The sequence below is a fragment of the Dreissena polymorpha genome, chromosome 10 (assembly GCF_020536995.1).
Source record: "Dreissena polymorpha isolate Duluth1 chromosome 10, UMN_Dpol_1.0, whole genome shotgun sequence".
Lineage (NCBI taxonomy): Eukaryota > Metazoa > Mollusca > Bivalvia > Myida > Dreissenidae > Dreissena > Dreissena polymorpha.
In genome coordinates this window covers 21,402,070-21,418,049 of record NC_068364.1, presented here as the reverse complement: position 1 = coordinate 21,418,049, position 15,980 = coordinate 21,402,070, and the positions used below count along the sequence as shown (strand labels likewise).

General features: G+C 35.4%; 2 protein-coding genes across 7 annotated transcripts in view; one reads left to right on the top strand and one right to left on the bottom strand.

Annotated features, from left to right (window-relative positions):
* LOC127847792 (GTPase IMAP family member 6-like) overlaps positions 1 to 15,980 on the bottom strand; it is a 48,253-nt gene that overhangs the window by 19,227 nt on the left and 13,046 nt on the right. For 4 of the 6 annotated variants that reach the window (XM_052379935.1, XM_052379941.1, XM_052379940.1 and 1 more), the window contains exons 2-3: positions 15,496 to 15,578; positions 6,506 to 6,673 (exon numbers count right to left, since the gene is read on the bottom strand). In XM_052379935.1, coding sequence (XP_052235895.1) covers positions 6,506 to 6,673; positions 15,496 to 15,578 — 251 coding nt within the window. Of the gene's footprint in view, positions 1 to 6,505; positions 6,674 to 13,524; positions 13,597 to 15,495; positions 15,579 to 15,980 lie in introns of all 6 variants that reach the window. The other 2 variants (XM_052379937.1, XM_052379939.1) reach the window with 2 other exon arrangements.
* Positions 4,318 to 10,352, top strand: LOC127847802 (uncharacterized). Its single transcript, XM_052379965.1, has 3 exons — positions 4,318 to 4,690; positions 9,119 to 9,339; positions 9,643 to 10,352. Exons 1-3 carry the CDS (start codon positions 4,677 to 4,679, stop codon positions 9,786 to 9,788), a joined length of 381 nt encoding a protein of 126 aa, XP_052235925.1. The 5' UTR covers positions 4,318 to 4,676; the 3' UTR covers positions 9,789 to 10,352.

Sequence of the window (15,980 nt, the reverse complement as noted above, 5' to 3'; positions counted from 1 at the left end):
GTATACGCAAAAATAGACAATGCAAACAACAACATGGCAATATAATTGACATGTAAGCTCATTCAATATTTTGCTTTGCATGTTCAAATAATTTTTAAATCAGTTGGAATGTTAAAACCAACCATCAATTTTAGTGAACTATATAGGTAATATACTTAATTATGAAATTTGTGCTAGTACATCATGCATATTGGTAAGCAGTATATTGTGTTATTGGTTAGCTGGATATTTTGTGTGAAGGAATTATTTGAGCATCTTTTTTTAAATGAATGACAAAACTCTCTTTATTCATTGAAACTTATGTCACATTAAATGGGTATATTATTATAAAATCTTCTGAAAAGAATAATTAAAAAAACAAGAGATGTGTTTGTCATAAACACAATGCCCCCTACTGCGCCGCTTTGAAAAAAATGACCTTTGACCTTAAAGGATGACCTTGACCTTTTTACCACTCAAAATATGCAGCTTCATGAGATACACAGACGGACACAGAGACGGATTGACTGGCGGACAGACAGACGGTAAAAACTTTGATCGTTTGGAAAGGCCTTGTCCATATACACATGCATACCAAATATGAAGGTTATATCTCAAGGGACATAGAAGTTATGAGCATTTTTGGAAACCTAAACGCAGAGTTTGAAACCTAAACGCAGACCCAAACTTCAAGGTAAAGGTCACAGGGGTCAAAAATTGTGTGCGTATGGAAAGGCCTTGTCCATATACACATGCATACCAAATATGAAGGTTATATCTCAAGGGACATAGAAGTTATGAGCATTTTTCGAAACCTAAACGCAGATTTTGAAACCTAAAAGCAGACCCATACTTCAAGGTCAAGGTCACAGGGGTCATACAAATTTGCGTATGGAAAGGCCTTGTCTATATACACATGCATACCAAATATGAAGGTTATATCTCAAGGGACATAGAAGTTATGAGCATTTTTCGAAACCTAAACGCATATTTTGAAACCTAAACGCAGACCCTTACTTCAAGGTCCAGGTCACAGGGGTCAGAGGTTTTGTGCGTATGGAAAGGCCTTGTCCATATACACATTGCATACCAAATATGGAGGTTATATCTCAAGGGACATAGAAGTTATGAGCATTTTTCGAAACCTTACGCAGATTTTGAAACCTAAAAACAGACCCTTACTTCAAGGGGAAGGTCACAGGGGTCAACATTTTTGCACGTATGGAAAGGCATTGTCCATATACACATGCATACAAAATATGAAGGTGATATCTGAAGGGACATAGAAGTGAGAAGCATTTTTCGAAACCTAAACGCAGATTTTTAAACCTAAACGCAGACCCTTACTTCAATGTCAAGGTCACAGGGGTCAAAATTTGTGTGCGTATGGAAAGGTCTTGTCCATATACACATGCATACTAAATATGAAGGTTATATCTCAAGGGACATAGAAGTTATGAGCATTTTTCTAAACCTAAGCGCAAAGTGTGACGGAATTTCAGACAGACAGACGGACAGACAGTGCGATCACTATATGCCACCCTACCGGGGGCATAACAAGGCTTGTCACCATAGGTGGACAAATGCCCACTTTTTCCACATTTTTCTAAACCTAAACACAAAGTGTTTTTCCAAATTTTTCGAAACCAAAACGCAATGTGATGGAATTTCAGATGGACAGACAGACGGACAGTGCGATCACTATATGCTCAGCTTTGGGGGCATAACAATATAGATGCTAGTGCGGTCAAACTTGAATGACATATTAAACCGCATGTGAACATGTGCTCCAGGTTATGTTGACAAATTATTTTTGACTTTGTTGTAAAATTGTCATAATTGTCTCTATCATTCAGCCATCATAGAGATAACCCCAATGAAATAAAAAGTAACAAATGTATTTACATGCATTGAAAGGACTCAGAATATACAAATAAGGAATTGGAGCTTTTTTAATAATCGTAAATTTGGTAAAAAGTGTAATTATTATTTAGAGACATATTATCGTGTAAATATGCCATGAATTTTTATTGTTTTGACATGGCAAAAAGATGGGAAAACGGTGGAGTATTTGGACATACAATTCGGTGAAAAAGCAGTGGCAAACAATGAAAACAGAAGTGAGGGTGAAAGAATTTACATTATGAATTGAAATTTTTTGGCATTTGATTGAAAGCTGTTTCTTCCCTTGGATTTAGATTTTTGACCTTTGACCTTGAAGGATGACCTTGACCTTTCAGCACTCAAACTTCGCAGCTCCATGAGATACACATGCATGCCAAATATCAAGTTCCTAAAGTTCTTCAATATCGCAAGAGTTATGGCCAATGTTAAAGTTTTCGGACGGACGCACAGACTGACAGACAGACAGACGGACTGACAGTTCAACTGCTATATGCCACCCTACCGGGGGCATAAAAAGCTATATATATATATATATTAGTTTTCGGTCAAAATTGGATTCAGCCCATATTCCTCCCTTTTCAATCACCTAAAAAAACAGGTTCTTGTGTTAAATTAAAGGTTTGAGTACAATCTGCCAAGCAGTTGTGACGGGGTTGAGTCCAAAACAGTTTAAGAAAGTATATAATAATTTTATTCTATAGTTGAAAATATGACAAAGGACCATAATTCCCCACAAATTGGTCTCAGACAATAACCCTTCCATTACCATCACCTATCCTTCAATGTATGTTCTTTAGCTGTGAAAGTTGAGTGTCAGCATTTTAATAGGAGTTAAGCACCAAACAATTAGGTATAATAAAATCTAACATACAAAAACAAGAATCGTTGAAAACGATTGATGCTCCCCTTTATGTTGATAATAAAGTATAAAAGAGATCGGTCAAATATAGAAGGCGCTATGAGAAACTGCAACCAAAGTGTGACCTTGAGAAAATCTATTATTAGCCTCGGTTACCTTTATCCCAGTGACCTCAAACCTTAAATGAGGTTGTCAATGTTTGCTAAACATATCCCAATATTTATATGTGTTTTGTTCCCAATATATATATATATCCATTTTTGCCTTTTTGCAGACAGAAAATGACATACATGTGTAATATCCATTTTTAAGTCATGAACTTTAAATTTATGGAAGGGTTTCAAATTTCCCTGGTCATAAAATGTGTACAGATTTCCACGATGAAGTTCTTCCAAATGAAAAATTAAAATAAAAATGTCTCAAAATATGCAAAATGAGTAATGCATCAAATTGCCATATTATTTACTAAAACTTGAATTATTCGTTTTTGTCTTCAAATAGATCATCCAAACATTTTGCTTCAGTTAAAAAATAATAATGAACTTTAGCCACTACAGAAAAAGACACTTTTAAAGACCAAAAAAAAAAGGAATACACAGAGTGTAATGTTCTGTAGTGTTGCCCGGGCACGCCACACATTAATCAACCTTACTAAAGAAATGTAAGGTTAATTTATGTCGGGGAGGCAGGTCATGAATCAATCCAGTTTCCTCTTAATGAAAATGTTCTGCCAAAATAATATGACAAATTATGTTTTCCTAGTATGTGTCAGGAACCTTAAATGTGCTGACAACAAAGGAAACTGAGTTGTAATCGAAGATGACTGCTACCGGTTTTCATGATACTGCTACAAGTGTACATGATGCCAACAGTGAACTTTGATCATTGTACAAACCAGAAAAAAACGTGGTAGTAACATATACACATTATTGATTTATCCAGGCCGTTTAAGCGTGGCGCAGCGCCATGCCCCTTTTTTGTAGCGCCCCGCTGCCCCTTTCAAAGCCAATCATCGCCGCGCTGTCCTTTTCAAAGGCCGCCAAACTGCCCGTTCATGAGCACCCGCTGTTTTCCGCCGTGCACGACCTTATTGATAACATCGTAATTGCCTTTTAACCAAGCTTTTAAGCCGACTATTATCAGCGAAGATTCGCGCGGTTGTGAATTCGTCATGCGTGAATAACCATGTGTCAATATCAATCGGTAATTTCAGTGGCTTTGTTACACTTATCTGTCCGTAATGTGTATTCCTCCACGATACAATCGTGCACAGTTACTTTGGAGACTTCATGAAAACCTCGATGTTATTTACGTGGAAATTGTGCATTTCATGCATAATTCAGTTATATCAAAACATTTATTTGTACGCGTAATTAAATTTAAAAAACAACAACACCTGTTGTATCTGTATCGTTATCGTCTTTAAGATAATTAATTATTGAAAGAATTACTGTAACGTAAACTTATTAAACAAAATGCGAATCGCGTATTAGCGGACATACATTGTATACTACGATTTTAAATTGCTATGCGCACCTGTCGCTTACATCATTTTAACAAGATGGCGTACTATACATTAAAAATAAATTGTGACTCAGCAAAAATGGCAGATAACGATCGAAATAACGATGGAATTCATACATTTAGAAAGGGATTGATGAAAAGCCTCTGATAATCGACGATACATAACACGTTTTAGATACCAACAACATATTTATGAGTAATCTTATCAGTGGATGTATGTCACGTACACGAGTGTTTGTAAATTGTTCAGTTTACTCGCAAAGTTAAATCATCTGACAAGATAATCGTTGGAAAATAGGATAAGACAAACATGGTTTCATTTATATGTTAGAGAATCAGATTCATATGCATATATTGCTTAATTATGTTTTTCGTGCTGTACAGTTAACTGAAACAGCATGGAAGTTAGATGGACATTGCAAGGTAAATATATTAATATTTATTAAAGTAAGTTAAATGCATCAATAACCATTAAATGTGCTTGTTTATATATTTATGTTTTTCCCACAACTGCCTCTGATGCGATTACATGTTTCTCCCAAAACCAGGTATTCATGGAACGTTTTTGCCTTTTTTGCCTTAACTGTGCGTTAAAATGCCCTTTTTGAAAGTAATCCGCCATGCCCCTTTGTCCTCCTGGAAAAAAAACTACACATTTATGAGTAATAAATAATATACTAACCTGTACATGTGTAATGCTGTGAAGAAATGAAGTTGAGAAACCACAAACATTCTTGAAGTAAAATACAAATTGAAGGAGCCAATATATTATTAACCTCTGTGACCTTAACCCCAGTGACTGCAAACGGCATGAAAACGTAGAGGTCCATGCAAGGTACCTACATGCCAAATATGTAAGAGATCGGTAAAGTATTGAAGGCGCCATGAGAAACTGTAACAAAAGTGGGATGGAAAATCTATTATTAGCCTCGGTGACCTTGACCCCAGTGACCCCAAACGTCATAAAAAGGTAAAGGACCATGCAAGGTACCTACATGCCAAATATGTAAGAGATCGGTAAAGATTTGAAGGCGCCATGAGAAACTGTAACAAAAGTGGGACGGAAAATATATATTATTAGCCTCGGTTACCTTGACCCCAGTGACCGCAAACGTCATAAAAAGGTAGAGGTCCATGCAAGGTACCTACATGCCAAATATGTAAGAGATTGGTAAAGTATTGAAGGCGCCATGAGAAACTGTAACAAAAGTGGGACGGAAAATATATTATTAGCCTCGGTGACCTTGACCCCAGTGCCCACAAACGTCATGAAAAGGGAAAAGGTAGAGGTCAATTCAAGGTACCTACATGCCAAATATGTAAGAGATCCGTAAAGTATTTAAGGCGCCATGAGAAACTGTAACAAAAGTGGGATGCAAAATCTATTATAAGCCTCGGTGACCTTGACCCAAGTGACCGCAAACGTCATACAATGTAGAGGTCCATGCAAGGTACCTACATGCAAAATATGTTAGAGATCGGTAAAGTATTGAAGGCGCCATGAGAAACTGTAACAAAAGTGGGACGGAAATCTATTATTAGCCTTAGTGACCTTGACCCCAGTGACCGCAAACGTCATGAAAAGGTAGAGGTCCATGCAAGGTACCTACATGCCAAATATGTAAGAGATTGGTAAAGTATTGAAGGCGCCATGAGAAACTGTAACAAAAGTGGGATGGAAAATATATTATTAGCCTCGGTGACCTTGACCCCAGTGACCGCAAACGTCATGAAAAGGTAGAGGTCCATGCAAGGTACCTACATGCCAAATATGTAAGAGATTGGAAAGTATTGAAGGCGCCATGAGAAACTGTAACAAAAGTGGGACGGAAAATATATTATTAGCCTGGGTGACCTTGACCCCAGTTACCGCAAACGTCATGAAAAGGTAGAGGTCCATGCAAGGTACCTACATGCCAAATATGTAAGAGATCGGTAAAGTATTGAAGGCGCCATGAGAAACTATATATATGGGGAGCATAAAAAGGTTTTTAGACCATTATACTTCCAATACAGGCTGCAGTATAATGTCTTGCATACCTACATATTAAGGTTATAAAGTTATGAAAATATTGGCGAAATCCAGTGAGCAATTTTCAGAGAACAGGATTTTACAGGGCATTTGTATGACAGACAAGTGCAATGCTGAATGCCTCCCACATTAAGGGGAAATAAAAAGTTAGATTGTCTCCACAGGAAAAAATTACTTTATTCAGACTCCAGGAAGTTTTCCCTTACCCACTCTCTTTTCAAACAATATCACTGCCTGGGCAGGGGAGACAATCTCTGTGTGCTGGTCAGGTGGCATCTGGATCTGAGTTGTCTGCCCTGGCTTGGGGGCAGGAAGGGGTTCCACAGGGGGGTTTTCCAGGGCAGTTAGGGCCTCCTCATGGGAAGTCTTGATACCTGAAATGGTGCCAAAACATACAACTAACTTTTTGGGGTATGAAGGTGTGATCATCAATTTGTGTGAAAGGGGCTAATAAGGTTACGTTACATTTGATTGCAGGGGCATAACTTGGTATACTGCAACAGGCATTATCGTTGCATAGTCTAAGTTCGTGGATAGCGTAAGTTCGTGGATTGTCAGTTGGGAATAACTATACGCGCTAGATGTTGACATCCTGGAGACGGAAACCGGAATTGTGATTTGCAAACTATCTGTTTACAACTGAGAACAAAATATTTGAATGAAATGCGTTATAAACAGGCAAACAAATCAAATATTGGCCATAAGTGTATTTTACCTGCATTTTCATAATGTAAAAATTTCCTTTGCCAAAAAAATCCGTATCAAAATACATAAAACCTATTTTTGCTCACTTTGTTTATATACAGCGCTCTATTGACACTGTATGTACACAGCCTCGTACTCGATTTTTAAATGCTTTTTAGGCAACGTAAAATAAGAAGTGTTTTACGGTACCTGGTTCCTTATGCCTTTGTATTTAATGTACACATGTGGTTAGCGTGTGGCTATGATATTTATTAGAGAAAAAATATTTCACTATCATAGGTATTTAACTCAAAATGACCCAAAAGCGAGGTGCATCGCTTTGAACAGCCATACCATCATCAGTTGTGCACGAACTCAGTCTTATTCAACGCAGAAATGAATTTACTTTCTGGAAATGCACATATCTTGCCAGATTTCTGCAAATACAAGGAATGCAAGGAAATTTATTTCTGCGTTGCATTTATAAGACTTTGTAAGGATTTATAAGGTTTGTGAAAATCGCTGTACACTTGATGAAGTTATGCCTGTTTTCGGGTGATCTTGAGTTGGCTACCTTATCATATATATATATATATATATATATATATATATATATATATATATATATATATATATATATATATTTGATAGTAATTTTTTTTCAGAAAGTTGATTTTTCGTTATATTTTACTTATTTATCATTCAAAATGATGTCTTCACTAATATCATAGCCACACGCTAACTACCTGTGTTAATTTACAGGCCAATCCAACTCCACTGATACATTAAATATTTCATTAAATAATGTTCTTTATAAATGTTCAATGTTCAGTTACAGTGTGCGAAATTCAGATTTTAAAGTAATAGCCCTAATTCTAATACACATATATAAAAAGTAAAATTTCTTACTAGCCCGACTAAATCAATTTTTAAATTCCCACTAGCCCGAAGGGATTTTTTAGTAGCCAAAACCCTTCGGGCTAGTGCGAATTTCGCACACTGCAGTAACATGTAGTTCTTTATTGTTTTCTTTCATGTATTAAAAAAAGGTTTAGAAAGCACAAATTTCTACATTTGGCCTAATCAGCTGTTCTGGAGTAATGACGTCACATGTGTCATCCACGAACTTACATGATTTCAAAATGGCAGTTCATACTGATGGTTGGTGTTTGTTAACTTGAATTTGGAAGACAAGATCACAATTGAATTTTATTCTTTGTTATTATTCACACAAGTGAGGATTTAATTTATGCTTAATTATATAAATTTGATCAAAATAAAAATATGATTACTTATAAAACTGTTCTATTTATTATATCCACGAACTTACGATAGACCAGGATATTGTATAATTTAACAAGTGTACTCCACACTGGAGGCAACATATTATGATATTAACCAATTCTAATAAATTATACGCAAAAATAGACAATGCAAACAACAACGTGGCAATATAATTCAATAGTTTGCTTAGCATGTTCAAATAATCTTTAAATCAGTTGGATGTTAAAACCAACCATCACTTGTAGTGAACTATATAGGTAATAATTAACTTAGTTATGAAATTTGTGCTAGTACATCATGCATATTGGTAAGCAGTATATCGTGTTCTTGGTTAGCTGGATATTTTGTGTGAAGGAATTGAATGAGCATCTTTTTTTAAATGAATGACAAAACTCTCTTTAATCATTGAAACTTATGTCACATAAAATGGGTATATTATTATAAAATCTTCTGAAAAGAGTATCTCCACCACATAAAAACTAATAAACATTCTGTGTGTAGATCTACTGTACACTTTTGTAGCAAAGACCAAAAATACTAAATAAAATTGAGATGTGTCACAAAACAAACACTAATGCCAGCTTGGAACTACATGCCATTAAATAAAAGATCAGCATCTGCGTTGTTGATCATTTTTGTTAATCTGATCAGGATTCAAACTTAACTGTTCGCTTTGAAACAACAATTTTGACTGATATGAATGTGTGCACATTGCGCTCGATACAAAGTTTCAAACTGGTCGCAATTTCTTTAATTGATTTTATTTCGACAATGTTCATATTTAATAAACTTATTCACAAGTAATAATATGCGAAAGAGAACGTTAGTTTCTTGAATGTCTCTTTTTTTAGAAATGCCATATGCGCTGATTTCCACATTGTAAATAATAATACACAGCACCTAGGGCTCCATGGGTGCCAAGAACACTTAACAATGTTGTGGGGTGACTTAGAGCTGAAGCAAACCAACAGCGAGCGAAAATACCTGGACTTTACTGAGAGGGCAAGGAAGACCAGGAAATGTATAACATATGATTCTAGGAGCTTCAAGGCAAAGCTATTTGAGCAAAAAGGTGTGTAATTTAAAGCTTGAACATTTTTAACATAATCTGAAATTAAGTTATGATTATGATGTGATTATTATTATTTCCACTGACTTTATGTATGAAAATAATTTTCATGGTTGTTATTTTACAACAGAAAAGTTATATTTCATCAAGTTAAATGTGCTCATGACCAAATTAATTAAATATTAGACATAATTTAGTTCTTTTATCATTTTATTGACAATTAAAATCTTGTTTAATATATACATTTTTTCCCAAATAATTTCAAATGACCCGAACTGTCCAATACATATGTATCTACTCTACAAGCGGAAGCGCCCGACTCAATCATTCCCAACAGCAGGTTTTACCTGACCCCTAGCAGATACTGGGACAACACCGAAGATGCTTATTGGTTCCTGCCAACACCAATGGGAAAAAAACAAACTTGGTTTAATAGCCCAAGACGTAAATGAGAAGGCTGGATTTACTAACAAGTACACAAACCACTCAGGAAGGAAGATAACTTCTTTGTTAGATAAAGGTGTCCCACCAACAGAGGGCACATGTCTGGACATGAAAACCTAGCTAGTCTAAATCACTACCATACTCTTAGCTTCGCCAGGCAAGAGAAACTATAGAACATGGTACACAAACCCGTCAAATCATCTACAGTAACAAGCTACGGTACCCGAATGTCTGACGATGAACTTATCGCTGCATCACAGGAGATTGAAAAACGCTTAACAATCCATTAATAATTATGAACAAATTACTGACTAGTGTATCTCATAGTAACGTCCCCACGGAACCAGCAGGAGTACATACACTAGACCTGCCCGTCACGCACAGTCCAGGGGTACTTTGAGCTTGACAAATTTTAGTACCCAGCCAAAGTCCTTGTTTAGTGGGTGTACCTTTAACAGTGCCATGACAATTGTGCTGAAACAGTAGACTAGAGGTGTAGAGAACTTTGTTACATGATGTATTTTTATACAATATATGTAAACACTGAATAGTTAGTTACATCTCCCTTTAAAGCTTGTTTTTTTTTACCTTTGACCTTGAAGGATGACCTTGACCTTTCAGCACTCAAAATGTGCAGCTCCATGAGATACACATGCATGCCAAATATTAAGTTGCTATCTTCAATATTGCAAAAGTTATGGTCAATGTTAAAGTTTTGGACGGACGCACAGACAGACGGACTGACAGTTCAGCTGCTATATGGGGGGCATAAAAAGCTATATATATATTAGTATCCTGTCAAAATTGGGTTCAGTCTGAATTCCTCCCTTTTCAATCACCTACAAAAATCAGGTTCTTGTGTTTAATTATAGGTTTGAGCACTATCTGCCAAGCAGTTGTGACAGGGTTGAGTCCAAAGCTGTTTAAGAAAGTATATATTATATAGTTGAAAATATAACAAAGGACCATAATTCCGCACAAATTGTTCTTCAATCTTCAATATTGCAAAAGTTATGGCCAATGTTAAAGTTTTCCGACGGAATCACAGACTGACAGACGGACTGACAGTTCACCTGCTATATGCCACCCTAGCGGGGGCATAATATGCCAACCTACCGGGGTATCCTTTCATTATAAATTCCCGTCTTGAAACGTTCGGTTGCTTAAGATTCTTTTTTTTAATAGTGCAACATCAGAAACAACTTGACCGAGCCTTTTTAGACAGATATTTTTTTTCATTTAATTTTGTTATACCTTCTATTATGTTCTAAATAAATTATAAAGATCCCCACAAAATTTGAGTAAAAGAACCATTCTGTTTGGCATTTCCTCTTCCCAGCTTATTGTAGTCTGATTGAATTAATATTTCATAAGAATTTATTAAAATATTTGTATTTATTTTTTATTTTGAAGAAAAAAATCGAGATATTTTTTGCTGGCCGATATTCTTTTTTTTAAAGCAAAATAATGAACACATTTTCCTGTACGTCTTAGAAATCAGAATACTTTTTTTTAGTATTTTTCTAAATTGTATAGTTTCTAGGAGTTTTGACTTCCAATTTTACTTTCAATAAATATTAAAAGAAAAGTGACCCTGCTCAGTGACCTTGATACTGGATAACGGGTGTGTGGCAGTAATCAAGTCAAAGGCTAGAGTACAAAGAAAACGGTAGTCATCGGCTGATTGACAGATTATTTTTCAACATTAATTGTTATTATCTACATCATAAAATATGTATGGATTGTTTTTTTTTGTTTTTTTTTATTTATAATTAAATCAATAAAAACAACTAATACAGAAAGGTCGTTTGCTGACACGGTCTAATACTGATTTACATGTTAATAAAAACCATCATACATTTGGAAATTGGAAAACAATATTCAGAAAGCTAATCTTTCAATTTAGTTAAAAGATAATCTGTAAAAAAGCCATTGAGTACACATTACACTGTTAACTTCCTGGTCTAAAGAGATAAAACAATGGCCTGATGAAATAATATGAAGGTTGAAAAGACAAAAGCTCACCTCAATTCATTTTATGCATATTCCATGTCAACACGATGTCTATGGGTACACATGTCAGATGAACTTGCAGCAATCGGATATTCATGTACACATCAAACAAAGTACAAAGACTGACTTAATATACAGCCAAAGCAGTGAGCTTGACATAGTCAACAAGTATCCGTTTTAGAATAAATGAATTAATTACTATATTCCAAATAATCCGATTAATTTCAGTGGAAAATGGTCCAAAACATTACAAATGGCAACAGTAATCACATAATGCATTTCCTACATAACAGGGCGTCGATAACAACTGTCCTGTACGGTACAAATTTTTTTTTGTGTTTATGTTGGTTTGTATTGTGCTGTATTGTGCTGTTTTGTACTGTTTTGGCAATCGGTCACTCGCCTTAAATAAAGGACCAACTAATTGTTTTTAATGAGAATTCAATACTGCTCCAGCAGTTGGAGTTTCACTTCTTTATCTTGTGATATAGTTTCCTCCTATGTCAGAAGCAACATGTACTGTGATTAAATAGTATAGTAAACGGGGATTAAGTATTTAAGACGTTAACACCATCGTTGCTCGAGGGCAAGAAGTGATAATCAGCCCTGGAGTGAATAATCGCCCTCAGGCCTACGGCCTTCGAGGGATTATTCATTCCGGGGGCCGATTATCTCTTCTGGCCCTCGAGCAACGATGGTATTAAAGTCTAATTAACCTATAGGAAAACGTCATACAGATATTGGCTTCCTGCTGTCAACTCCAAAATGCAAGTTTATCGATGTAACGCATGTTTGTTTACAATTGTATTTTCCTTTTATTAAACACAAATATTTGTCTTAATTATTCACACGTTCATTGTACACATGTGGCAGTTTTAAGAAGTTTCTGTAGAATGAACACTCTAGATTCCACTAGAGATTCTGTTGCAGACAAATGAAAGTAAACACATTATATAAGAAATCGTTTACCTTCAAGTTTGGATTTTTCGAAGTTTTCTTGTTGGTCCATTGAGAGTCGATTATATTTATTTTTGTTTTTCAGAATTTACTCATTGCGGATAAAGAAGTCCAGAATAGTAAAACAACAGCCTAGTTTAGGCTGCAAATGAGGCTTCTTCGTTGCCTGTTACTGTGATTGACCTGCCCGAGCCTGTTTTCAGTAATAGTCAGAGTTGTCTGTCTATAGACCATGGCAACAAATTATTCTCTTCTCAATATTGCAAGAGCTCCATAAAAATATTATGAGTCTAAAGTAGCCTATTTGAGAAACTCGAGTTTGCACTGAATTATGACATGAATGTTCATAGGACGAATTTTATGATGACTATGAACAGTCATTTGATGCTCTTCACCAGGAAAATTTCTAACCCGGGTGTTTTTCGGAGCCTGCATGATGGAATGTTTTAATATTTTTGCCCCAATTGATAAGTTTGTGAACTATGAACAAGCAAAATTTGTTAATAGTTCCTTCAGAAATCGTTAGTCTGCTGATAAAATGAATGAGCTTTTGAAAGAAGTTCATCAGCCTGTGAACTGTGAGGCTCTAGTGAAAATCCTGTTTATCAGGGGAGATATGGAGTCTTCTCAGAGCTTCTCTTCAATTTCTGACACAAACCATTATAAAGCTGTAAGTTCTTGTAGCACAAAAAAGTCATGTCCTTAAGCCTTGAAGTCACATTTGAGCACAGAAAGTATGATGTAACATATCTCCGCAAAACAAACTAGACTTACCTGGAAGTTGGCCTTTGGATGGAATTTTAGGTAGTCATATATCAACTGGAGGTATCAAATACTCTTCCTTACCTGGTGAGAACATATAATCCCATTTGATAAGGACAAAACCTTTTTTGTATGACATGTTATCAATCAATCTCATTTGATCCCTCAAGTTCATTTCAGCTATGCATGTGCATTTACATCTCAGAAAATATTGAACCTACCAAACCAACTTGAATTTTGTTTGTAGAGTCTACCACATGCTAGGATAAGAGATATGTATTTAGAGATATTAAAACGCCATGTTATTATATTATAATTAAATTTGATTAATATGTTCAGTTTGACTGAATCAGTGTTTCACTTACTATTCTGCGAGAGAATATTACTGAAAAGTGAGTGCCACTTAGCCACTCAGCTTCTCGCAAAATTTGTCCCATTTTCTCTTATTATCTCCCCCCAAAGGCCGAAGGATATGGAATTGGTGTTGTAAGTCCGTCACAAAACATTATAGGGCTCAGAAACTTTTCAAGATATCAACATGAAACTTCATGGATATCAATAAGGAGAAGTGCCATACACAAGAATCATAACCCGTCACTTTCTTAAATAAGAGTTATTACCCTTTGGTTTTTTTTCTTTTCAGGGCTATATCTCAGATACCATACACGACTTAAACATGAAAATTCATGGGTGTATTGATATCAATGAGGATAAGTGCCATGCTTAAGAACCAATACCCTTTACTTTTTTTAATAAGAGTTATCGCCTTTTGTTGTTTTTGATATTACTTTTCAGGGCTATATCTCAGATGCGCTCCAAGATTTCAACATAAAACTTCGTGGGTGTGTAGAAATCAATGGGAAGAAGTGCCATGCACGAGAACCATAACCTTACACTTTCTTAAATAATAAATATTGCCCTTTGTTGTTTTATTTTCTTAAATAAGAGTTATTGCCCTTTGTGTTTTTTGTATGATGTAACTGTTCAGGGCTATATCACAGATATGATACAAGATTTCAACATGGGTGTTCAGAAATCAATGGGAAGAAGTGCCATGCGCAAGAACCATAACCGTACAATATCTTAAATAAGAGCTATCCCCCTTTGTTGTTTTTGGTATTATGCAATTTTTCAGGGCTAAATCTCAGATATGCCACAAGATTACAAAATGAAACTTCATGGGTGTATAGATATCAATGAGAAGAATTTCAATGCATAAAAACAATGACGCTACACATGATTATTTTTTTAGGATTATACCATATATTTAGGGATTTGTACCCATCCATAAACACAATTTTAAGCTGGGGATATCAATTCAACAAATTTGCTTGTAATTATTTAAAAAAAGGGTGGTTTATTGTTTTTGGCTTGTCTGTCTGTCATTCTATCATTCTGTCTCAACACTTTAACCTTGCTCATAAAATGAAAAGTCTTTGGTCTTAATAAACTTTAATCTCCACATGTGCATGCATCTTATTGACATCTACCATCAAACATGGTTTGAGGTCACTTGGTCAAAGGTCAAGGTCACTGTGACCTTTACTCTCAAAATATAACATTGTTTCTAAAAAGCTGCCATGCGGCTTTAAAGCGCAGTTGTGTTTCACAAACCAGCTCTTGTTTAACATATACATTTTCAACAACAACAAATAAATCCAGTTTTTACAGAATTCTACAAAATGTCCACTGTTTTACGTTGAATACATGTACCACCATTGCCCTTCTTTTTCCAAAAAGGTAAACAATTAACAAAATGGTTATAAAAGTAGACAGGTAATGTTCTACAATTCCAAGGATACAATGAAGTATCTATTCCATCAAGCCATTAGCACTTTCTTACATAAACATAATTAAATGAATTTCTTTAAGACATATAAGTTTTCAGTGAAATTAACATGCATGCATTCAAATATTTAAGTTAGACAGGGGCTTTAACTGGATTACAAGTCATGTCACATTTTTCTACATTCTTACACTTACTTTCTCGAATGACAGATGTACCACACTTCCCGCAAAAGTTGACAGTCTCCCCAACAGTTTCACCACATTTTGTACACTCCATTCTGAAATACCATCACTAAATTTTATATACATTTGTAATACTTACGCGAAGTACAGTTAATCAATTTTTGGTCTGACCAACTCAAGATGATCAGATTTAAAAATAAGAAGTCTAAACATACAGTTTCAAAGTCACAATTCAAGGTCAAAGATCAAATCTAGGAACACTCAACACTTTGTCTAGAATGGATGGATTTTTAAATAACTTGCAAAAGTGAGGAGCTTGATGAGATGGAGTGTTTGTTCATACATATGTTCTGGGGGATATCTCTGTACCGATTGGATGTCAAATCGAGGCATATCCCCAAACCCCACAATTCAGTTCATTTTAATTTAGTTTGTGTACTTCCGGAGAATGGAGAACGCTGTGTTCACGAATTTCTGAAACACATATATCGTCAAAA

What these genes read in the sequence shown, in the direction of transcription:
- LOC127847802 (XM_052379965.1), top strand. An exon ending in AAAGCTATTTGAGCAAAAAG is followed by an intron (nt 9,340 to 9,642) that starts GTGTGTAATTTA and finishes CTACTCTACAAG; the next exon opens with CGGAAGCGCCCGACTCAATC.